The 26,189-nt window shown below is 33.6% G+C and overlaps 1 protein-coding gene across 1 annotated transcript in view; it reads right to left on the minus strand.

Moving 5' to 3' along the window:
* Positions 1-1,077: 1,077 nt before the first annotated feature.
* The window catches only part of LOC148948988 (protein TANC2-like), a 205,007-nt gene continuing 179,895 nt past the window's right edge, over positions 1,078-26,189 (minus strand). The window contains exons 17-25 of the mRNA XM_089095078.1: positions 20,348-20,610; positions 17,491-17,635; positions 13,985-14,143; positions 12,313-12,490; positions 9,600-9,781; positions 8,423-8,592; positions 5,088-5,298; positions 4,096-4,196; positions 1,078-1,850 (exon numbers count right to left, since the gene is read on the minus strand). Coding sequence (XP_088951204.1) covers positions 1,586-1,850; positions 4,096-4,196; positions 5,088-5,298; positions 8,423-8,592; positions 9,600-9,781; positions 12,313-12,490; positions 13,985-14,143; positions 17,491-17,635; positions 20,348-20,610 — 1,674 coding nt within the window. The 3' untranslated portion in view covers positions 1,078-1,585. The remainder of the gene's footprint in view (positions 1,851-4,095; positions 4,197-5,087; positions 5,299-8,422; positions 8,593-9,599; positions 9,782-12,312; positions 12,491-13,984; positions 14,144-17,490; positions 17,636-20,347; positions 20,611-26,189) is intronic.

Below are 26,189 nucleotides of genomic sequence, written 5' to 3' on the forward strand. Positions count from 1 at the left end.
GGGAAGAGGCAGATTCACAAAAAAATTGAAAAATAGGTGAATTTATGGGAAATGTTAGCAATTACATCGTAAAAATAATGATACCTCATGGCAAAGGGGCAAAGGCATGAAGCGTCCCCACCCTCTCGTATTTTTCTGCTTCAAAATGCTTTCTAAATTGCTTCTTTTGGATTCAAATTATTTCATGTAGATCTTTAATTTTTTTTCAAACTGGTTGCAATATTAAACTAATTTACAGGGATTTTTGGTCCAAAACAAAGAGGGAATTGAAAATGGTTTATGAAAGATATTTAAATGGCTTATAGCAATTTTAATCGATCTTTAGCGAAGCTTGAATGTCGAAGTCGGAACTTGATGTGATAAGAAAAAAAACATACCGTACCATAGTTGTATTTGCCTGATCGGGACAAAGCTAAAAGAAAATGAGTTAAAGGTCAAATCCCAGAACGCTACTTGGGGTAATCAAATCCACCCCCCCCCCCGCTTCCCAAATAAAACTCATGTGCTTACAGAACAAATAATTTTTCACGGTTCATACGTTCCGATATAATCAACTTTAAATAAATTAAAGAAAGGACGTAAATCAGGGGCTTCCAACCGATTTTGGGCCGTGCCCCCCCCTAGGTATTTCTAGAATCCTGATACCCCCCCCCCCCTGTGAAATTTAAATTTTGTAATTGAGAATTTACATTCACCTGAAGGAAGCTTAAAAGGCCATTAACTTGATATCGTTTTCGGGCCGTCCTCTAGGTATATTTTGTACTAACTACAAATATAGTCTGAATATCACACCTTTTATACAACGTTTGACGTCATTGCATGTATCTTGTTCGCATATTAAATTCTTATCAATATGACGTCTTCGCATGAAATGTTTTTATTTTCAAAATTAAGGCTCAAAGGTATAGTCAACAGAAGGGTGCTCGTCCTGCCCCTGGCCCAACAAAATATAGTCATGCCCCATCGGTGGGACTTGCACCTCATGCTGGGAATCTAGGAAGTAGATAATCCTGGGGGCCTATATTTATCAATAATTCATATGGCTTAGCGACAAAATTTATGTCTCAGAAATAAAAATCAGAAGCAGAATATATTGTCAATATGTCGAAAATGTACAAGTAAAAAAAAAACTTTAACTTCAATCCGCACATCTTCTTCAAGATACACTAGTTTTAGCAGGATGCCGCAAATACTCTAAATTCCGGACGACGGGTCGTTTTTTTTTCAAATGTACGTTAATCATGCAAATTTCAGTAAAACGTTATAATATTTAGAACAACGTCATCACTATTTGAAATTCTAGTCTCTCAAAAACGTTGCTTTACCAAAAGTTCTATTATTCTTAGAAGAATGTCGCCGATAACTCAAATTCTTGATTTTCTAGGACGTTACTTAAGAAAACGCCATGTTATCTTTAGCATAACACCATCAATATTTCAGATTCTAGACTCTCAAAAACGTTGCTTTACCAGAAATTCGTATTATTTTTAGGGAAACGTCACCAATATCTAGAATTTTCGATTTTCAAAACCGTAACTTAGGCATGTTAACGTCATGTTATTTTTAGCACGACATCACCAATATTTCAAATTCTCGATGCTGATGGATCTGATCCACAGCTTGATCCAATTCCACTACTAATATCGTGTTCATTCAAACTATCAACGGATGTGCCAAGAGATTTTAACGTTGCCAACGCGGCACCACTGGCACTGCTATTCTTTTTCGATGAAAATTCTTCAGCTGAAAATAGCTCTTCACGCGCAGATATCAGCAGCTTTTTCACTTCTTTCACTTGGGGTGCTAGCCGCGCAGCTTCTGCTAAGTCGCTGATGGCGTCACTTATTTGTCTAAAAAATGGAAATACTAATTAAAATGTAACAAATTATAAACACAACTTGAGTATAACCAATACTTGTGTGTAACCGTGAACAAGGTTAATGGTCAGTGAAAATAAAGAATAGGGATGAAAAAAATACTGAGCCCGAAAATCACTCAAAGTGATTTTCAGCCTCAGAATCACTTAGAATTAATTTTTCTGTTGACTGAAAATCCGTTTCGTTCGGTTTCTCAATTATTTTTCTTCTTATTCTTAGTTTTTGTTGAATGTTACATATAGCTAATGTAGTCTCGGAACGTATATTTAGCAAGGCCTAACCCCTGAGTTATCAAGTGGTGAAGGGTAGTAAGAAGTGGCAGTGCGAAGGTGTTTAAAAAACGCTTTTTCACTAAATAATAGGCACTAAAATACCTTTCTTGAGGTTTTTCTTTAATAAAAAATACCAAAAAAAGGAGTTTTTCAAAAATAGTGGGAGGGGGTGTTTAGTTGAGGGACTGATCAGGAGGCGTCTTCAAAGTCATTTATGACGCCACTTATTTGTTAAATAAATGCATAATCAAATATGATAGAATAAATACCGAAGTATTTTGAATATAACTAACGCTAATGTGATAATCTTAGCAACAAGATGAATAGAGGTTGTCAGAATTTACAAAAGAAATGAATACTAAAAGGCGAGTCAAGCGGGGTTCTTTTAAGTCACTAATAGCGCGACTTATTTGTCAAGAAATATATAAACAAATTAGTATATAATAAATATTAACATTTTATCGTTAGGTAATTAAGGTGACAGTTACTAGAACAAGAATACATGTGACTGTAACATAAGATTTTTCTCATGATCTCAAGACCTCCTTTCGAACATATTTGGCGTGAGTACATCCTCGCCATATTTTAGATCTGTACGATCAGGAAACCCATTCAATCAATCGATTTACTCAGCCAATAAATTCACAACAAAAACACTTCAACATAGACTCCCCCATAGGGGTCTATGGCCAGGAAAAAAAAAACAGGGAATAAACCAAAATGAAACAAATAAATTGACAAAAATTATTTTCAACATAATACGTTTAAACCTTTCAGAGACTCAACACAAGAGACAGGGAAAAAACAATCAAAAAAAAGAAAAAACTACAATTTTTAAGACTTCAAGAAGCCACAAAAAAAATCTACTTCCGGATTTCTCTGAATAGAAATTGATTTCTCCCCAATTTCTCCAAAATTAATATTCATAATTTTCCCCGAACGTAACGGTCGTAATAATAACGTTTGCATTAACACGAAGGTTAATGTAAAATTCAAATTACTACTTTTTCCCAAATATCTGAATATTAACGTTCATAATTTTCACCGAGCGTAGATATCCCCGAATGTAACGTTCGTACTTACCCCCGAAAATAAACGTTCGCATTGACCCGAAAGGGAATACAAAATTAAAATTTTTATATTCTCTCCCAAATATCCACGAAGATTAACGTTCATAATTTTCCCCGAGCATAAATATCACCGAATGTAACGTTTATAATTGTCCCCGAAAATAAATGTTCGCATTGACCCGAAGGTTATTGAAAAATTCAAATCATTAGTATTTGTTGATGTTAATTTTCTGGAAGATTTCGAAAAACTCGATTTTCTTCAGGGAAAATTCGGAGAAACCCAGAAAATTACGGAATACTGGAAACAATAATTTGAGGTGGAAATAAGAAATGACCTTGCGCTTTGATTGGGCCATTTACTAAAAATAATTTTCTTGTAGCCTTTAGATAGTTTTATTTTATTATAAGTACCGATCAACTACAGCTAATTGAATACAACATAAGCTTATTTAATGTTTCTAGTGTTGAACATGATTCCAATAGAATAACTATAGGTAATAGAATAATTATAATAGAATAAGCTATAGAGAGTATACACTATATGGTAGGTAGTATATATACTATTTTAGTAGATGTCATACTAGATAGTATAGTAGACCTACTTAAGATTGTAGATAATAGAATTAACAGCTTCAAATCTTCGCTTCACAAAAAGGAAAGAAAAATTATGAATTTTGAAAACTTTATAATTAGAAAAACATTTTCAAAAATCAAAGAAAAATAACTGTTGGCGTTAAAAGAAATGGAAATGAAACAAATATCAGACCTGCTGCTATTCTTTAAAGGAAAATTAAAGAGGGAACAGTTACAAAAAATATTAGAAGGAAAAAAACAAGAAAAGAAGAAAAAGCAGTTTAAGAAAATTCAAATACGAACCCAATATCGCGCCTGGCCCTGGCTCTTAGATAGTAGGCCTCAAATGCACTCGGTTTCAAAGCAATTGCCTCTGTTGTTAAGTCCACTGCTTCTGACGATTCCTGCAAAATAAAAGATGATATTTATCTCTAATCGATTATTTATTTATTTTTTTTTATTTCTAATTCATTCTAATTTACAGTTAACCAAAGGATCATACGAACCAGAAATACTACAAAGATCTAGATAGAAGATGGTAAGACAACTTTTTGGACGGTCAACAGTAAGACTAAACTGGAGATAGATTTTCCAGAAGTATCCGGTAAAACCTTACCGCCGAACAGAGTAGTGCAAAGTAGGGAATGAACCATACCCAGATACTACCCATTATGGTTGGATGGTTATGAAAACGTTTGATATCACAAAATTTCATTTTCTATTAAAAATTTCAAATAAATAGAAAGAGGGAGGGAAGGGAGAGGTAGAGAGAGGGAGGGAGGTAAGGGGGAGGTAGAGAGAGATAAATATATGACCTCCGGTTTTCACTTACACCTAGCAAGATTTAGGAGCATACAAAAGCGGTGATCAGCCATCCCTAGATATTGACCATTACAACGGATGATTATAGAAGCGTTTAGCATCAAGGCCGTATCCAGGGGGGGGGGTGGCCCCCCCCCTCGAAATGTTTGTCTGACTCGTAAAAACGTAACAAAATGGACATAAACAAATTTTGTAAGCGTTTTTTTTGTGTATGTGTGTGTAAAATTCCTCCCAAATATTTTTTTTGAGTAAAGCACCCTCCGAAAAAAATCCTAGGTACGGCCTTATTTACCATCATTATAATTTCATTTTCTATTTAAAAAAATAAATGACAGAGAGAAGGGGGAAGAGGAGGGTGAGTAATGGAGATTTAGAGAGTACGAGAGAGAGGAGGGGAAGGAGAGATGGATAGAAAACAGGAGGGTGAGTGATAAGACATGAGAGAGAGGAAGAGAGAAAAAAAAACAAGTTACCTCAGATTTTCTCTTACACCTAGCAAGATTTAGGAGCAGGTGGAAGCGGAGCTGTACAAAAGCTTCTGAATGTTGTTTGTCAGATGAGCTGAAGTCAGTAATCGCAGGTAGTTTCTTGAGGGCATACTGATATCTATGTGCTGCTTCTTTCAGCCTTGCCTTTTTGTACAGGGCATTTCCATCGTCTAAAAGTTTTCCCAGAAGAATAAGCCTAAGAAAGAAAATAAGCAATAGAGCAATCATTCAGGATTCAGAACCATTATTGGTACAAACTCTGTTTGGTATTCAGTTAGGAAATCACGCACAACGACTATTACGTTAGTGCCACCAGAAAACCTCTTTAGGTGGTCGAAGGGGGAGGAAGTGCTACAAGGAGCTTTTTGCTCAGATTTATCTGGTAATATACCTCATTTTCCTACTTATATACAAGAGCGGATCCAGGACTTTTGTTCGGGGGGGGGGGGGTTACTAATTTTCTACTCGGTTTTCGACCAATTTTACTAACTTTTACTAATTTTCGACTAATTTTCTACTCGGTCAAAAATCTCGGGGGGGGGGGGGGGTTCAAACCAGGTACCCCCCCCCTGGATACGGCCTTGCTTATATATAATACCTAATGGCTTCTTGTTTTCAGGAGGTATCACCCCCCTCCCCCACTAACGTTGATGGGAAGGTCCCTAACAAAAAATTGTTCAACAAACGAACCTTAAAGACTATCGAAACGATGATTCTGTAATTGATTTTAACATTTCAGACCCTCTCCCCCCACTAAATACCTGTACGGGAACATTTTATTGGTGAAATATTACTGAATGGCAAAGACGCACATACACAAGTGACAAATCAGCTAGCTAAAACTAGAAAGTTTTTTACACACTCATTGTGGGCGGAACAATGCTCCATGGCACAGGACTTCTGACCCTTCTCCGACCCCTCTAATGCAGACTCTCTTTCAAGTCGGTTCACAGTTACAGATCGATGATGTTGTTAATTTACCCTAAGGAATTAATATAACTTTTGTGATAATATGTTTGCTTATATTTATTGGATATACGAGTATTATGTTCAGTTGCATTTTTAACAAAACAGGGGGGAAGGCGGTATATACACAGAGAAAAATTAGAAGACACTTTCCAACCCGTACGGGTAGGAGTAGAATTAACGACCTCATAATTATGCTCATTGGGAACTTGACCCAGTTTTTGGTACAATATTAGTATAATCGGCACATTTGTGGTGCAAAAGGGTGAAAAACAGGGCTGGTCGCATCTTTCATCACCTATAAATACCACTGAACCTTGTTCCCAAAATACTTTTCACCTTTAATCAACCTTTTTATTTTACTTTTCACTTTTATTTTTTACCTTTACTGTTTAATTTTACGCTTTTACCTTTGCTTTTTACGTTTACTTTTTTACCTTACTTTTTTAACTTTACTTTTAGCTTTTGCCTTTAATTTTTGCTTCTTTACCTTTACAATTTGCTTTTCCTTTTTACCTTACTTTTTATCTTTAGTTTTTACTTTTATTTTCAACCTTTACTTTTTGCTGCTACTTCCTTATCTAACTATTTTACCATTGTTTTACCTTCATTACCTTTACCTGATTAGTCAATGACCAACTTACTGTCGTTCCGTTGATGCAATTAGAAGAGTTAGTTTCTTTATATATGGATAAATGAACACTTTTCCCCAAACAAGTAGGGGAAAAGGTATGAGATAGGTAAATATTTAGGAAAATGGCAAGCGACTGCCCTTCAATGACTACCCGCCAAAACAAAAGCTGAGCAAATTTGGAAATTGGGCATGAAACAAAGTTTCATGCCCAATAAACTGTTTGGCTGTCAGTGGAAATTCTGGGGATATTTACCTCTGACAATTGGTATTTCTCCAGTAGGGAGAACTTTGTGCTTTAGGTTTAAATGTTAGAAATAGGGTGAGGACATAAGACCTAGATTGAACTTAAGCTCGGCTTCACCTACCTTAGCAGCCTTAAATATAACAGGTGCATTAAGTGTGGGTCCTTGACTACAACCAGTGTTGTCTAGCGGCGATTATATTCCGAAATTTGGTTGTAGTGACGGTTAGCACAGAAAAACCAATAGAACTAGAAATTTTCTTTTGAGTAGCCAATATTCCTAACTATATCGATATAGTCCCGCTTGTATGCATGGTTGAAAAATGAAAAAAAAAAAACTGAATACTCCCTTTCCTTTTTTTTTCTTTTTATTGAAATTTATGGGATTTTAAAACTTTAGGTAAATGAAACTGATTTAAAATAAGTTAAATCAAACCAGAGCAAATAAATCCTACGTTCTTCAAGACGGGTTCGAGTCTGATGTCACCGATTATTTGGTTTAGGACGAAGTCAGTGTAGTGAATCCTTTTTGAAGTTCCTGTCCTTCATCGAAATTGTTTTTCTCCTCCATTTCAAAATAAATCATTATGTACACACGGAGATACGAAAGCCCATTGAAGAGTAAAAATATAAGACACCCTTCCCTAAGTATGCTTCCCAAATAAAGTTTCACTACTGTTATTTTAGGTAAGAATCTATTAACGCCCTATTAACGCCTATTAAGCCCTATTAACGAAATTTCAAGGCGTTAGTTTAGCTAAATCTATTTATGCGAGTTTGTGATTTTGTGATCATGTTTGTGATATTGGTTTGTGCGACCCTCCTAGGTGTCTCCTGACCATAAGAGTGTAAATAGGCTCTAAGTCCACTGGCTAGAAATTATCCTTGTGGTTCTTCATTTTTATTATTTTTTTTATTGTTTCATTTTTCGTTCGTCATATTAATGAGTTATTTTCTTCTTCATCATTTACTTTCATCCTTACTTTCTTCATTTCTATTATCTTTTTTTTATTTTTCCTTCATCATAGAAATGAGTTATAGTGATGACTTAATTCATAATAGTGATGGAAATAATAAACCCGGAAGTCATCAGAGGGAATTAATACATCCAGCTGAAAGGATTTTTGATTCATCCCAAAGGATAATAGAATAATTAAACTCCAAAATTATAATATTCATTGATTCGTCCTTTTTCTTTTCTTTCTACTTAATTTCTTTTTATGTCTAATTATTAGTTCCAGTTTTTCATCTCTTTCTTGTTTATTTCTAAATGTGTTTATTTTCTTTTATTTCTGTTTTTATTTGCCTGCAAATCCACACTCGATTAGGCTAAGAACGATAGAGAACAGTGGGAAAAACAGCCAGAGTCGACATGGCAGTGTGACCTTATGACCTTGTGACCTTGAGTAATTTAACCTTGAGTAGGGTAGACACGGCGTAACAACAATAATAAAATTAAATAAATTATTTAAAGCTTACATAATGTCCTGCTTTCCTGCTGCCATAGTCCAAGTGACAGGGCTCAACTTCGCGCCACGTCTGAGGAAGGCTTGAACAACTGCGGCTTGCCGGTACGAGATGGCTCTGTCGAGAGGTCGCATGCCACTTGTATCTGTGTGTTCAATTGGAGATCCACGCTCAATTAAACTCTATAAGGAATAAAGCACGCTTAATATAGTCCGAAGGGGCACGCGTATAGGATTGTCAGATGATTATTTTTCTTATCGACTTCCCTGGGACGATCAAACATATCAATGAAATTACAAGTCTTCAAATATTGGAAATGTGCATTGTTTCTTATATAAATAAGTCCCCACAACGGAATCATCTGGGAAAATATAAAAAAGCGCTTGTTTAGGAACTAATTCAACTTGTAATTACAGGAAACCTGTAGCTGCAATATAATAAAGGTATGTGACCAGCTGAGACACTTTTTCCACTGACATGAGCAGATTATGAAATAATAAAATTACACCAATGATACTTACTAACTAATCACTGTGCCTAAATTTCTATATTTCTACATGCTTAATTGCAGATGGACACTCAATTAATTTCAGTGCAAAAAAGAAATATAGGGGGTAGGGCAGAAAAATATTGAGGGGGAGCAATTGCCCCCTCCCCAGTTAACGTCACTGGTGTGAGAGGGTGTGAAAACGGATGTGCAGTTTTCCCTTCCCCTTTTGGTAAGCTCAGTAAGCTACGAATAAAATCCTAGGCCTTCTAAAATTCAATTTGAATGTAATTGAAAAGTGTTTGACAATGTAAATTTAATCAGAATCAAGACAAATATATTCTATACATATGCACCTTTCCTCTCTCCTCCGCTCCTCAACAAACTGTAAAATCATGTAATTTGGTCAATTGTGTTGTCAATAAAGATGAGTAATTGTTTTGTAAATTGTTTTGTTAATGAAATTGTACGATTGTTTTGTAAATTGTTTTATGAAGAAAACTGTACAACTGATTCGTATGTTATTTTATGAATAAAATTTTAAAATTGTTTATAAATTATTTTGTAAATAAAAATGAATAATTCTTTTGTAAATTATTTTGTAAAATCATAAAATTGTGTAAAACCTAAAATGCCAGTCTCTATTATTATCATTGACGAGTTTGATATGGGTTTAACTTCTTTCCTTCTTTTTTTATATACCTGAACAATGTTGGGGTCTCCAGAAACAGCAGCATAGTCAAGAGGCAATCTTCCTTGTTTATCGACAGTATCGACATCTGCTCCTTTCTCCAGAAGGCAGGTAGCTGATTGCCGTTTTGACATTTTACAGGCCCATGTCAGCGCTGTCATACCATCGTTGTCAGTTCTATTTATATTGGCTCCTAAAATAGCGAAATGAAATAACACGCGTAAATGGTTTGCTTAAAGGGCTACTGATCCCCTTTGGAGTCTTTTCAGAGTAAGCGTCTATTCTAACACTACTACAACTAAGAACGCATTGCAGGACTAAGTCATCCCAGGTCAACATAACTGCAAACACCTCTTATCCACCCCGATCTATAGAAGGTATTACTCTTTACTCCCTCCAGGGCTGTATTCAGGATTTTTTTGGATGGGGGGGGAGGGCAAAAAATTATAAAACGTATCAAGAATTTGTTTGCACGCATTTTGTTATTTTTTATGAGTTGGAAAAAACTCGGGGGGTTTTCAAACCAGTACCTCCTCCTTGATATGGCCTTGACTTCCTCCCATGAGCTTTTTCTTTGAATCCTTTTACGTAACCTATTTCTAACTAATACGGGACAACTTGCTTTTCAACTAAATCTAAATGGATGGATGACAGAGCACAATTTTTGTCAGTCTATCATCCTTCATCCATAGAAAGTGACCAAGCTGATGTCACATTTCTGAACATATCTGTTGAATTCTTGATAAATAAAAAATAAATAAACAATTATGCCCCTTGGCGAAAAAAATTTCTACACAGGAAGCGCCATTTTAAATCTAAGCCCATCTACCAACATAATATCAAAGCAGCGAAAATGGGAATGATACCAACCCATGAAAGGTTTCAACAAATAAAGAGAAAGTTTAACGACACGAACAGTAGGTAACAGCCCCCCTTCCTCCTGAATGGGCAGAGGGTAACTTCAAACGACAACTCCTATTATCTTGTCCCATTTATCTTTACGCTGCTAAATATCTTAAAAACTCAGCACTGAATTTGATGTTCATTAAGTTTACGAGAAAGTTTACTGGAATAAACTCTAGGGGGTAACAACAAAGCACTGAGGTAAATTCAAAATTCAAAATAACAGCCACGATGAACCTCTATATTAAAAACAAAGCATGTTTTAGCCAAAGTATTTTTTTCAAAAGATACCCCAGTCAAAAGTTAGATTATAACTTCTCTAAACCCTAGTAAATAATCTATTTTTACTGAGAATAATATATATTTATAACAGTTTCTCTAAACTCCATTTTGTCATAATACTATTCCAGACCAGGGATAGTATTCCTGCAAATATTTAGACAAATTCTTTGCATGCTCACTTTCGTACTTTCTTCTCGATACTGAAATACATCTATAAAGGCTGTGTTTTAAATGGCTCATTTGCATAAATTATGGCCCTTGGTCCTAGGATGGTAAGGATAACTTCACCCCCGGAGGCAATTTTCTCAACCTTTCAACCACTCTGATGAAAATGGCTATCTTAGGAGTTTTATTCAATGCCTTGTGGGGTGAATTTCGGCATTAAGTGGGCAGATGGCCTCCCCCAGTTTCAACCATCAGTTTTGACCAATAAAAGAGAATCAGAGATTTTATTTGCAATCGGAAAACCTCCACCAACTGTCTACAATCATCTGTTCTATATGAGGCTGATTAAGAAATAATAATATATGGGAGACACATTATTATTTACTAAGTCAGTGGTGTTGGGTTGTGTAGGTCGGCATTTGTTCAAAATTGAAACGGGCTGTAATCCAACAGTCCATCTTTAATTAAAGTAGGCGTACTTCAGTACTTCCATTAATTTAATTTTAATTATTACTATTTCCTTTTTACTTATTACTATTTCCTTTTATTACTATTTTATTTATTACTATATTTATTACTATTTTATTTATTACTATATTTATTACTTTTATTACTATATTATTACTATTTTACTTATTACTATTTTTAATTATTACTATTTCCTATTACTATTTTAGCCATTTCTTTCCTTATGATGAAATACCCAATGCAAGAGTGTCACTATTCTACATGAACCAATGGTTTATGATTGCACCTCACAAGGTATGCACAGAGCCGGATTTGGCTGTGTGCTACACCTAAGTCATTTTTTGGCACCTTAATTTTGGATGCTGGGGTGTCAGCAATCTTACCATCCGTAAGACCATGTTAAGACCGTAACTTCAGAACAATTTCTCAAATATTAATCACCCTAATCTTGCTTGAAAAAGCTTGAATAGATGAGAAAAATCACTTCAAATTGGGAAAAGTGTCATCATTCCTCCTTTCAATTGTTCCTAAATTATGCCCATCAATCGTTTCTAAAATACCAATCAATTACCCTATTTGCGCATCAATTCCTAAAATGCCCATTATAATACCCATCAATTGTAAAAAAAAATTGAGATCCTCAAAAGAATTTTTTCGTATGGCGGCCTGCGGCAATAACCTAGATTGGTCTCACTGTAAATATGGCCCTAGGTATGCAAGTTACATAGTTTTAAATTACTAAGACACAATACAAATCCGTGTTATGTTCTGATCAATCGGCTAAAGAAAACACTTCACAGAGAACTATTTATACAATTTAAGAAATAGTTAAATAATTAATCTTATTTGTAACATGATTGAAAATATAAAAAACGAACACAGATAGTATTTACAATGTAAAAGTACCTTTTGACAGAAGAAGTTCAAGCAAAGCTGTGTGGCCTTCAGCTGCAGCAGCCATGAGCGCAGTTTTCCCTGTGGCATCTGGCTGATCGACTAGAGCAGGAATAGCAGAATTTCGAAGAATTAAACCCGCTGTCTCCCAATGACCCTCTTGGACGGCAATCAATATAGGTGGCACCTCCTTCAAAATCAAATTTTCAACAATAAAATGATACCCATTCCACATAGTTAATAATTAAGTATGCTACATAATCTAAACCGAAGAGGAAGATAGCTTAGAGTGGCAAATAGCGCTACTAGCAACAACAAAAAACATCCACGCCATCTGGCGCTTGGCGAAGTTTGGCATTTTTTTTCCAGTGTTTTTAGAAATAGTCGTAAATCGGAGCTTTTGGGATAGAAATTGTTTACGTATCTTAGAAACCAAAAAAGCGGATTAGAGAAGGGGTTGGTGAAGCTCCCTTTTCCATACCTATATATCACCTATTTATGCATCTTTCTTATTTTTTCCAAGTAATAAAAGAGACTTATTTTTGCCCTGACAGACAGTAGACTACCAGTGTTAGCAAACTAAATTCTTGAGGGAAATTTGCTTTTTCGGCCAGAGGACATTCCCAAGATGACTGATTTCCTCAATCGTGACCCATGCCTCGGATGAAATCAAACCAATTCGTTCATTAAAAAAAAAAAAAAAAAAAAAAAAAAAAAAAAAAAAAAAAAAAAACTGCGTTCCTAATTAAAAAACAAAAAAAGCACAAGCACACTGGAAAAAGATAAATATTCTGAGCATCTAAATTTTCAATCTCAGAATTAAATCTTTTCAAAATCTTTTAGATCTCCAGTTTGACAAAAATAAAGGCCATATAATGCCTTTTCAATTTCCTCGATCAGTATCTAATACTCTCAAATCCACAATCCTTATTACTGACAGAGACCTTTCCATCATATAAAGCAAGAAAATATTTAGAGGAAATTTGCAAAGCCAGTGAATACACACTAAGTGGATATTTTGGCTATACATGCCACAACCATCAAACGCCAAACAAAATATAAAAAAAAAATATATATAAAAAATAAAATATGGGTTGATTCAAGACTTGGTTGAATTTAAGTCGGGTGAGGAAGCTGAGACTTTAAAAATTTGGTTTTAAAATTTATTTTATCGATGATATTTTGTGAGTAAGTTTGTTTTCTATTAATTTGTTTTATTTTGTATTTTATTAATGACGGCTGTTGCATATACTGCCGAAATCTCCGCTTAGGCTATATCAACTGTGTTATTCATTCTTTTCAGAAATTTCCTCGTTATCTTCTCTTGTTTTGTACAATTCTAATTGAAGCATCCAGGATCGCACTCAAGGCGGGTAGGGCTCGGTGCCCAAACCCCTCCCCGGAAGTCAGAATTTTATTGAATTTCTAGGGACTTCCTATTTCAAGTCATGAAATGAAATATATTTTTTTTTATTATCCCCCCCCCCGGCACTGAAAACATTCCTGCATTTGTGCCTGGACGGATCATCTTTTCAAAAATTAGGGTTAACACTATGACAAAATTGTTGAATGCTTATACTCCACCTAAAAAAGGTTCATAACATTATAAAATATAAATTATAGCATGCATAAAACACTGCCACGGCTGAGCTTGATGAAATAACGATGGATAGTAAGTAGTTACCTGTAGGTTAGTTGCAGCCACGTTTGCCCCTCGTTTAATAAGAATAGCAACTGTCTCCTCGTGACCATGTCGGCAAGCCGCGGCCAACGCAGTATCTCCTGTATGAGAGTCGTTCAAGTTCACACGAACCTCTGACATGTCCAATAAAAATTCAACAATCTATAATAAGATTTGAACATAAATATATTCATAAGGAGAAAATATAAGGATATACAAAAGTCCTACCTTTTGGTCATCAATTAAGGTAGAAAACATGACTCGGGTGTGAAATATAGCCTCTTAAATGTACAGCTTCTTCGTGAAAAAAACTGCCATGGTAATAGTATCAAAATTATAATAGTATCATAGTAGAATCATAATAGTACCATAATAGTATCATGTTAGTATCATAATAGCATCATAAGTATCATAAATATCATAATAGTATCATGATAATAGTATTTCAAAATCAAAAGATAGTACGTAGATTTTTTGGGGTTTTTGTTTTGAAAATTTGAAAACTCACAAAAACGGCCTCGGATCGAAATAAAAAGTATAATATCGTAATTACCAGGGGCGACAACCCTAAATTACAGGTTCTGAGCCCCCCCCCCTGCTCAAAAGACAACAAAAACTTTTTTGCATGAATAGCAGTAATGTGTCCTTTTTTCTTTTTTTTTCACAATCAATCCAAAGGGCCCTAAGTTTGTTCAGCTGAACAACGATTGCATTAGCCTCACAGCCCCTACAGCCCAACCCTACAAGCTATATCAAAGTTAAATTTGATATAAACAGTTGTAATTAACACCAGACCGAAGAAGAAGACTTATGTGAAAACAATTAAATTCCGGTCATTTTAATAAGCAGATAAGAGATTCAAACCAACCGATCAAGCATGCATGTGGGCTATAAATATATATATATATATATATATATATATATATATATATATATATATATATATATATATATATATATATATATATATATATATATATATATATATATATATATATATATATATATATATATATATATATATATATATATATATATATATATATATATATATATATATATATATATATATATATATATATATATATATATATATATATATATATATATATATATATATATATATATTTATATCCCACAACCAATTGATCAAGTTTAAACATGTGGGCTATAAATATCAGTGTGAAAAATAAGTCACATTACAAATTTTGGACTACCACCACTGGCATCTAAATACTTTGGGGTGGCTCATGGCCCATAGACCATATGTTTGAAACGCTTATTTTAAAGCAGATTATCACGATACATGCTGTATCGATACATCACGATACACGATACATTATCGATACCAGATAATGAATAACCTAGCTTTTAAAAAGCAACTTGATATTTTAAATTTGTGAAGCCTAAGATTACTTGAGATTATTGAGTTTGACGAGAAAACATATTTACAACAAAAAACTTTCTTCACAAGATTAGCAGGTAGAATAAAAATTTCATTAGGTGTGAGGATTCGATTCCAAGACTCCTGGTTGCCTGGCCCCACAGCCAGTCTGCCAACCTGACATCTTGACATGAAATGAGAGAATTTTTGTGGGAGGGGGAGGGGGATAGGCCAGATTACTTGGAAAGGAAATAGATATGTCATCTTTCACTAGATCATATGATTTAATAGCGTGCTAAAACAACTCGTGGAAATAACGGAGATAACTCAGATAAACGAAAAAAATTGTCTATCCTCGTCTTCCTTATACAAAAGAGGTTTCAGACCAAATTGCCAAAAATCTAAAGTAAAATAACATTGTTAATTATTATAGACCAGGTAAAACTATTAAATCACAAATTTATCAGGGTAGATATCCCATTCTTAAGTTTAATAATTTCGGTGTCTACAGAATTCCTTCCTCATGTGGCTTATTGTACATGCGAAGGACGGATCAATGCCTTACGGATAAAAGATCCAAGTATTGCATCTCAATTGATAATACCCTCAAAAAGAGGAAAAAAAACTGAATGTTTTTATTCAACCCTTGTTGAGCACACTTATGACGACCAACGTCAAAGCATCTTATACGACCAGGATAGTTTGATCTCAAATTGCAAGGGTTTGGCCAGCAGTATAGAGGCTTTTTAAATATACAAATATCAAAATTATAATATAGAGAGGCTTTTGAAATATATAAATATCAAAATTGTAATATATAGAGGCTTTTGAAATAGCCTCTCTAATCATATAGAGAGGCTTTTGAAATATACAAATATCAAAATTATAATATAGAGAGGCTTTTGAAATATACAAACATCAAAATTATAATACAGAGAGGCTTTTGAAATAGCCTCTCTAATCATATAGAGAGGCTTTTGAAATATACAAATATCAAACTTATAATATAGAGAGGCTTTTGGAATAGCCTCTCTAATCATATAGAGAGGCTTTTGAAATATACAAATATCAAAATTATAATATAGAGAGGCTTTTGAAATATACAAATATCAAAATTATAATACAGAGAGTCTTTTGAAATAGTCTCTCTAATAATATAGAGATGCTTTTGAAATATACGAATATCGAAATTATAATACAGAGAGGCTTTTGAAATATCCTCTCTAATAATATAGAGACTTTTGAAATATACAAATATCAAAATTAAAATATAGAGAGGCTTTTGAAATATACAAATATCAAAATTAAAATATAGAGAGGCTTTTGAAATAAATAAATATCAAAATTATAATATATAGAGGCTTTTGAAATATACAAATATCAAAATTACAATATTGAAAGGCTTTTGAAATATACAAATATCAAAATTATAATATCGAGAGGCTTTTGAAATATACAAATATCAAAATTAAAATATAGAGAGGCTTTTGAAATATATAAATATCAAAATTATAATATATAGAGGCTTTTGAAATATACAAATATCAAAATTATAATACAGAGTCTTTTGAAATAGTCTCTCTAATAATATAGAGATGCTTTTGAAATATATGAATATCGAAATTATAATATAGAGAGGCTTTTGAAATATAAAAATATCAAAATTATAATACAGAGGGGCTTTTGAAATATACAAATATCAAAATTACAATATTGAGAGGCTTTTGAAATATACAAATATCAAAATTATAATATTGAGAGGCTTTTGAAATAACTTTTCTAATAATATAGAGGCTTTTGAAATATACAAATATCAAAATCATAATATAGAGAGGCTTTTGAAATAGCCTCTCTAATAATATAGAGTGGCTTTTGAAATATACAAATATCAAAATTATAGTATAGAGAGGCTTTTGAAATATACAAATATCAACATTTAGGTTTAACTTTGAACAGAGATACAGGATCAGAGTTACTAGCATGATACCACATCATGCTGCTACATGCAATCATCTAACTAGGGCACATCACAGGTCACTGATCTTTTGATATATTATATGAGACCTGAACTAATTGGACCGGCATGCTCTTTTTATTATTAAATATGTTTTATATTGATATTTACCTGAGTATGGCCTTTGGATGCGGCTGCAACAAGAGCTTGTTGAGCGACTTCGGCCATAGTTGGCTCACCGCTTGGCCAATCACAAGATATTAAATATCCAACAATATTCAAATTGCCACATGCTGCAGCATGTACCAAAGGAGACCTAGAATATACATATGACTTTAAGGTAAAATTTTTACGATTTACAAGAGACTTATCACAAAATGTCACGAAATTCGAAAGACTTATCACAATATTCAAATTGCCACATGCTGCAGCATGTACCAAAGGAGACCTAGAATATACATATGACTTTAAGGTAAAATTTTTACGATTTACAAGAGACTTATCACAAAATGTCACGAAATTCGTAAGGCTTATCAAGCAGAAAGTTGCTGCTACTATGAATATTTATTGCACAAATAAGACATTAAATCAGTAAAACAGTTATATTGTATATATCATTCATTGTTGTTTCTATTTACAGATTGTACATAAGACATTAAATCAGTAAATCAGTAATATTGTGTATATTAGTCATTATTGTACATATGTAAATACATCTTTGCGTATTGTACATATTATTAGACATACCACATTAAATCAGTAAAACGGTTATTTTTTTTATTTTAATCATTATTGTAAATATTTAAATACATATGTCGATATTGTACTAAAACATTAAATCAGTAAAACTGTTATATTGTATAAATTAGTCATTATTGTACATACTTAAACATACAGGCACATATTGTATATATTATACTTAAGACATTAAATTAGTAAAACAATTTTATTTTTTAATTTAATCATTATTGTAAATATTTAAATACATATGTCCATGTTGTACTGAAAACATTAAATCAGTAAAACTGTTATATTGTATACATTAGTCATTATTCTACATATTAGTCACTTTAATATCAGACAATCACCCAAAAACTTTGACTTCGTACTTTGACACACCTGTTCTGCTCCCTATACCTGGTCAGACTTAGCTGGTGGCTCCGCCCCAAGGACTGGGCAAGTAAAAATTACCCGATTAAATCTGGTGACATTTTCTTGATAAGTTGAACAAAAAAAAAAAAAAAAAAAAAAAAGTCGATTTCTGATATTTACCAAAAGCGGTTCCTCTAACTCAAGCCTTCCGACCAAATGCTTTAATGTATTTCTGTTGCATTGCTACCAGCAACAAAAACTCAAACAAAATAGGTAAGTAACACAACTCAAAGGTAAAGAAGGAAAAAACGTAAACACTTAAAATACAATAAAACGAAATAATTAAAAAAAAACGATGCACACAGAAAAAAGTGCCAACCACAGTTAGGAAAAAGTTTGAAGCATAAAATTTGAAAATTGAATTTCCTAAGTTTGGCCCAAAGAGCCCCTTGCCCAAATATATACGATTAGGCCTGAAAAGACATAGTTTGTGCAGTTGCAAAAATCACTGCTACTGTCAAAGTTATTTACTAAGCGAAATCATATTAGAGCGGTTTCTCTGAGGAAAGCCGTAACCAGGGAGAGGGAGATTAGGGAGTTTGGATCCCCCCCCCCAAAAAAAATGTCTGACTGTAATAAAGTAACAAAAATGTATGTGAACAAATTTTGACGTATTTTTTAAAGTTTTTTTGTGCAACTCTCCTCTCCCCCCACCCCCAACAAAAATTCTGGATAAGGTACTGCCTCAGGGATTCAGTTTCTACTCAACCACTCATATTTGGCTTTGTTAGCTTAGTTATCAACAACCAGAATTTAAACTTAAGCGTACCAAGGACAGTGAAAAGTAAACCTGGCTGAGTAAATTGGCCAAGCAGAAACTTGCGCAAATTCTGTCTAAAATTCGCACAACCGCAAATAATTAAAAAAAAAATATATACAGAAAAATCAGGAACCAAACGAAAAGAATTCCACATACAGTTTTGGTACTAGCGGGTGCCAGATTAAAAAAAAAACATAATTAAAAAATCCGCTAAAAAAAAGCTAAAAACAGATGGCATAAATTTGCTTAAGAAGCCTTAGTTGTCCTTGGGAACAAACAGATAATGTTTGAATTCTTACGGAAGAGGAGTGATATTCAATTTAACAAATTATTTCACTAATTTATTATGGACTCTTTATTACGGACATTCGGACTTTATTACTTTTTTCACTAATTTATTACTGACACTAATTTAATACGGACGAAAATGTAAGAAAAAACATTTTGATGTTCTTGATATTTTAAACTATGGCGGAAATGGTTCATCGGTTACCACGCCTGTGTTTTACTTTAAAACATGATTAACAGAATTTTTTTTTCCAAGCCTAGCACCTCTTTTTGCAGATTGTTTCTGTCAGAACAGGTCGCCACAGGTTAGTCATTTTCCCATTTGGTCTCAATGGGCAATCGCCCGAAATTTTAAGATGTTTTTTTTCGAATTTATTTTGAATGTATCTGATTTGACTTTGTCGTATCGATTTTGACGTTATAAACAAGCGTTAGAAAAAAAACTAACAAAAAAAATCTTGAGAAAGAAACCATTTTTGACGGAAAAGCCTAGAAAAGGACAAAGATTTCGATATTTACACTTTGCAGGGAAGTGGAGGAGATTGAGATGGAGGAGGAACGTGCGTAGCTGTGCTAAGGTGAGTTGTTAGTAGTAGTAGGGAAGTGTAGCTTAAAACTAACACAATATTGTGTATAAAATATTACGGATACTTCCGCATACTCCGCTTGTTTAATGGCTTGCAACACTGAACTTTTTCACTGTTGCAGGGTAGTGCCAAAGACAGTAGCTCCAGAAGCAGTTCAATAAGTGTTATGTAACACAGAATATATCTTATATTAGAGTAAAAGAAACAAAAAATGGATAATTAGTCTTCCTTATAAACTTACATTCCGTCATTGTCCGCCAAGTTCAACTTAGCTCCATGTTGGATGAGAACTCTAACAACATCGCATTGGCTGTTCCGTGAAGCGAGAATTAAAGACGTCTGGCCAGCGTTGTTACTTGCATCGACAGTGGCACCAAATTCAATTAAAAGTGACACCATGTCAATGTTACCCTCGGCGGCATAGATGCACAAAAGAGGAGAATTGCTGTTGTATTCAGTAATATGATCTGGAGAGCCACCGGACAGAAGAAGAAGACGAGTTACCTGTAAAATTTATTTTATCAGATTACATCGATTCTTTTATTACTAAAAATAACGATAGCAAAAGTAGCATGATGCAGTTAATGATATAGCAATTAATTTGTGCGTTTTTCTTAAACTAACCTTTTTGATCTTTTAATTTTCATCTTGAGTTCAGGTTTTGCAGTCTCCAAGATCGTTCTAGAGTTGAATCCTGACTACATATCGTTACTATTATCCCAGTTGTATTTACACGTCTGAGGTAACTGATAAAAAGATTTTGCTAAGATGTTCTCAAAGGGAGGATTGCACGGATAATGTAGATCAGGAGGAACGAAATGTAATTGAACATACATTAACTTCCTTGTCCTCCTTTCGAATATAGCTTATCAAACAGTTTTTGGAAATTATTTCAGAAATTTGGGAAGGTCAGATACGAAATTATGATATATGATCTTTCTAATGAAGAGGGTTCTGAGGTTAAGAAAGGAGGTCAGAGGTTTGCATTTTTGAGCCATCCACCTCCTTGGGAGCACTTTTTGATCCTAAAGTCTGGACATGCGCACACATGACCTGGGTAAACATTTAATTTAATTGCTTATGCTATTTAAATATTAGACAAATCTTTCCTTTTTACTCATGCTTCGTTTTTGACCCATTTTGCTTCGGTAGGTTTTCTCCTTTGTATATATGTATAGAGAATAGAGTATATTTACTCAATGCAATAGCTGGAGCAAACATCAGCATGGCAATATTAAAAAAAAGACAAAGCAAAACAAGGTCCAAGAAAAAAAAATAACCAAAAAAAAATCAACATCAAAAATCAAAGTAGCAAGAGCTGCTTCAAAGTAAAGAGATTAAAATGAATCACAAATAGAGTTTATGTATGTCAACAGTCAGGTCACACGGTTCATGATTATAAAAGTCAACGAAGCTTTGATTTATTTTCAATGGACTTTTGCTAGCCTGAACAGCGAATCTTCATATGGATCTCCTTTAAGTTCCTCAAATTATGAAAATTTTCCTTCTTTTCTTTCTTCTTTTTTTTACCTTTTTCATAGAATATGGGCAACTAATCTTATAAGAGTGGAAACTAGTGCTAGAGTCAAAAGCATCTCCAACGCCATCTAGCATTGAAGTTTTTTGACCTTTTTTTGCAAACTTCGGAATTGTGCTTTTTTCCGAAGCTGAGAATCTTGCGATGGCGCAGTGGATTTGGATTTAGCTTAGAAATACGGGACACAGAGATCGAACTCGGATGTACCAACACATGCAGGGCCGACGTAATGACCTTATCAGTCAAGAAGCGTAGTTTATCTGATATAATTCAATAGAATACAGAATTTGACATCAGACACTTATTATTATAGTAATTTTGCCAATTGCACTAAATTCACCTTATTATTGCACTAAACAACGCCAAGGAACGCCAAGCACTAGATGGCATTGGTAATTTTTTCAGCACTGGCACCAGTTCCCACTCTTCAAGTTATCCCCCGCCCCCCGCTTGCGTGAAGTGAAGTCGAGGCGAACAATAGAGAACAGGTAGTGATAAATAACTAATGAGAGAAAATTCACGAATATTCACGAATGAAGCTGATTAACGAATGAATCTGATTCACGAATTCGTGAAAAAATTCACGAATGAAGCTGATTCGCGAATAGTAACTATGGCATTTACTATAGGCAATGCTATAAGCTATAGTGTTGCCTATAGCAATAGATACTATCTTATTCTATACTATCTTTTTCTTCTGTATTCATCTCTGGAAGTATTTCAATAAAACATTCTTAGAATAAAAAATATTCGTGTTGATCCTGACCAGGCAGCATTCGCAAAGTACATCCTGGACCTTGGAAAAGATTTTCCCAAGAATGCCGTCTAGGTTGCAGCAAAAGCTGCAGTCATGGTGTTAAGTTCTGGTTCGAGTCAAATTATGCTGTTTTGGCAGAACTTCACGTTGTCTGATGGAAACGTTTCGTTTCTGTGGGTGAATATTCGGTTCGTTTCTGTTTTGGATTCCTTTTTCCGCTGGAAAACAATTCTTCAAATAGTCGTATTTTGCTGATTCTGAAAACTTTAAATCACTTCCGTGACTACTACTAATCGCTATCGCTACCTGTTCTCTAACGGTCACCTCGACTTCACTTCCGGTAATTCCGGTTATTCTGGTAAAGGTTTATTACGAAAAAAAATGCATGGAAATCTCCAAAAAGAGTTTGAAACCTCTTGAAAATGGCGGCAGATTGAAATTAAAAGTGCATCATTGGCATCATCATGGCCGAAAACATCAAAATGGAGGGTGTTCAGCTTCCCCCCCCCCCATTAAAAAAAAAACAAGAAAATCATATTTTGCCAATGTATCAGTGAAGTTTCTTCTTTTTATTTAATTAATTAAAAAAAACTTTCCGAAAAATAAGTTTTTCAAAGAAAAGTAAAGGCCATTTTAAACTGAAGCTCAGGAGATACAAATACTTGTTAAAATTCAAACTCAAAACGACCAGAAATTACTATTAAAGAATAAATGAAACCAGAAACGAACAGAAATTAAATAAACAATCATAGCAAAAAACATATAACAACTAATAATATAAATGAATAAATAGATCTTAAAACGAGTAATGCTTAGATTGAATATGAAAATCAACCTTAAAACGAAAATAGATATTTTCCTATTGAAGTATAAATGAAACTTAAAACGAACAGAAATTAAATAACAATCAATGCAAACAAAAATACAATATATATTAATGTAAATGAATAAGTAAATCTTAAAACGAGTGAAACTTAAACTGAATATGCAAATCAAGTTTGAATCGAATAAAAATAACTACAAACAAGCATAACTACCTACTGCGTCATTAGCGCTTTACTGAAAACAATTCTTTGAAATATTTACACTTTTGTAACTTTAAGAAATAAAAAATTAATTAAGATTTTAGGGAATAAATATCAGCATATGTATATTAAATTGACAATGCAAATTTTTTTTCAGTAAACTCATTTGAATTTTTTTCAGTAAAGTACAAATTATATTCTGGCTTTTAGAAAGCATAGGGGTTTTGAACCCTACTCACACTAATTTATGCTCGTTTCGAGTTTGACTCTAATATTTATTTTAATATTTGTTAGTTTTGGGTTTCATTTATTTATTGATACTGACTTGGGGGTAGTTGTATGCATGGTAGATTATATGATAGTCCGGACGCAAGGTGTTGAAAATGTGAATCATACCACGACGGAATGGGGATGCTACGAGAATTAGCCTACCCTCCACCCCCAAATTGACCATGTGGATTCGAAAATACCAATGGCACTTGCTTGCGAGTGGTGGAACACTCCGAAACTTGACATTTTATTATATTTTGGTGTTTCATGCAAGAAAATGCATGTTCCAAAAAGTTTGAGGTGCAGTTTTTCGCTCCAATAGAAATGCCTAGAAGCCATATAATGTTTTCATAACAAACTAACACGATTAGTTAGAAAAAATGGCAGAGTTAAAAAAATGGCAAAACTATATGAGTCTTGAACAGTCTTGGAAAGTATAAACAAAATCAAATTGAATATAATGATATTAATTATCGACAGATCCATCAGTTCAAGATTTTTTTTCACTGTAATTTTTATTTTTATTTTCAATGCTGTAAGAACTGGAAAATAATAAATTTGTAATATACGAGTAATTCGTTTTCAGTGAAGCACCAATGACACAGAAGTCTTTCGGTTTTTACAGTTAAATAAGGGGGCAGTATTCGAATTTGGTTTGTAGTGAAACTATTTGTCTTGACCAATCTTGAAAAGAACTAATAACTTAGACTGAATATTTGATGTATAATGATTTTAATTGCTAAAAGCTAATCAGTTCAAAATTTTACTGTAATTTTTATATTTATTTTCAATATTAAGTGCAAAAGAAAACATTTGTAATATAATTCGTTTTCAGTAAAGCGCCAATGACGCAGTAGGTTTTAGGCTTCTGCAGTGAGACGATACCCAAACTCTTGTTTATAGTTATTTTTATTCGATTCAAAGTTGATTTGCATATTCAATTTAAGTTTTACTCGTTTTAAGATTTATTTATTCATTTACATTAATATATATTGTATGTTTGTTCGCACTGATTGTATTTAATTTCTGTTCGTTTTAAGTTTCATTTATTCTTTAATAGCAAACTATGCTTTTTCGTTTTAAGCTTTATTTTCATATTCAATCGAAGCAATACTCGACTTAAAATCGATCTATTCTTTTACACTATTGCTTGTTGTATGTTTTTTGCTTCTATTTTTTGTTCTATTTCTGTTTGTGTTAGGTCTCACTTATTCTGGAATAATAATTTATAGTCAATTTGATTTTGAACTTTAAAATTTATTTTTATCTGTAGAGCTTAATTTTAACATGGCCTTTACTTCTAATTGAAAAACTTATAGATAAGAAAGTTTTTTTTAATTAATTTTTGTTCTTTTTTTATGGAAAACAGTTTCAAGTATTTATGGCATGGGGGGGGGGTGCTTACTGTCCGATTATTCTTGACTTTAAAAAACGGATCTAGAACTTTCAATTTTAATCGAATGAGGCTTTTACAAAGTCAATACGATTACCTCTTTGATAAAAACCTTATATATGAACAATAGACAGCTTGCATAACTTGTGGACAGCGATTGACAACAATGAATGGATGGAAAAAATAGCTCCAATAAGGGGGTTTAGACCATTTCACTTGCTGACACAAAGGGATCACGACTGCTTGGAATTGACCTTAATATGAATTTGTGTGCCAAAGCAATTTTTCATCTATCACAGTGTATGTGTTTTAACCTTATAATTGGATAATTATGATAAATTTCCTATGCGTTCTACCCATACAAAATCCCTTTCCATAAGTTATAAACTCCCCTTAACAAGTTGTGCCCCAGGGTATTACTTACAATGCCTACCCCTGGGCCCTGGCGGGCTGTGTCGACCCCGGAGTTTTTTTGTTATCAGAACTTTGAACTATTTTAACAAAATTTGTATCTCAAAATTTTTATCTGATGCATTTAGGGCGTGGAAGAAGTAGAGGGCCTATCTACCTTTCAATCTCTTTTGACTCTTGAAACATGAACAAGAACTTTCAATTTTTAATCAAATGAGCCCTCTCTAAAGTTTATACGAGCATCTCTTCCACAGGAAACAATATCAAGGATTCAGAAAATCCTTATATTAAAACCCTTGTTCTGAGGGCTTTGAAGGAGTTGTCATCCTCAAAGACCTAATTTCTAGAAGTTAAAAATACGTTTAATAAATTGGCTGTCTAAAAATTTTTATTGGATGTGTTTGGGGAAAAGGTGGGCGTGAGAGGGGTTAGTTGCCCTCAAATCACTTTCGACTACTACAAAGGGCACTAGCCCTCGGAATTTCCAATCGAATGAGCCTTTTTTGAAGTTTCTACGACACCACCTACTATAAAAACCTTATATGACCCCAGGGCATAACTTAAAACCCTTGCCCTGAGGGTTGTGGGGGAGTGTCCTCCTCAAAAACATATTTTCTATTTAGAAATCAACTACGATTAACAAAATGGCTATCCCAAAATTTTGACTGGATGTATTTGGGGGAATGATGG

The sequence above is a fragment of the Artemia sp. Qi Xiang Cuo genome, chromosome 9 (assembly GCF_049724085.1).
Source record: "Artemia sp. Qi Xiang Cuo chromosome 9, ASM4972408v1, whole genome shotgun sequence".
Classification (NCBI taxonomy): domain Eukaryota; kingdom Metazoa; phylum Arthropoda; class Branchiopoda; order Anostraca; family Artemiidae; genus Artemia; species Artemia sp. Qi Xiang Cuo.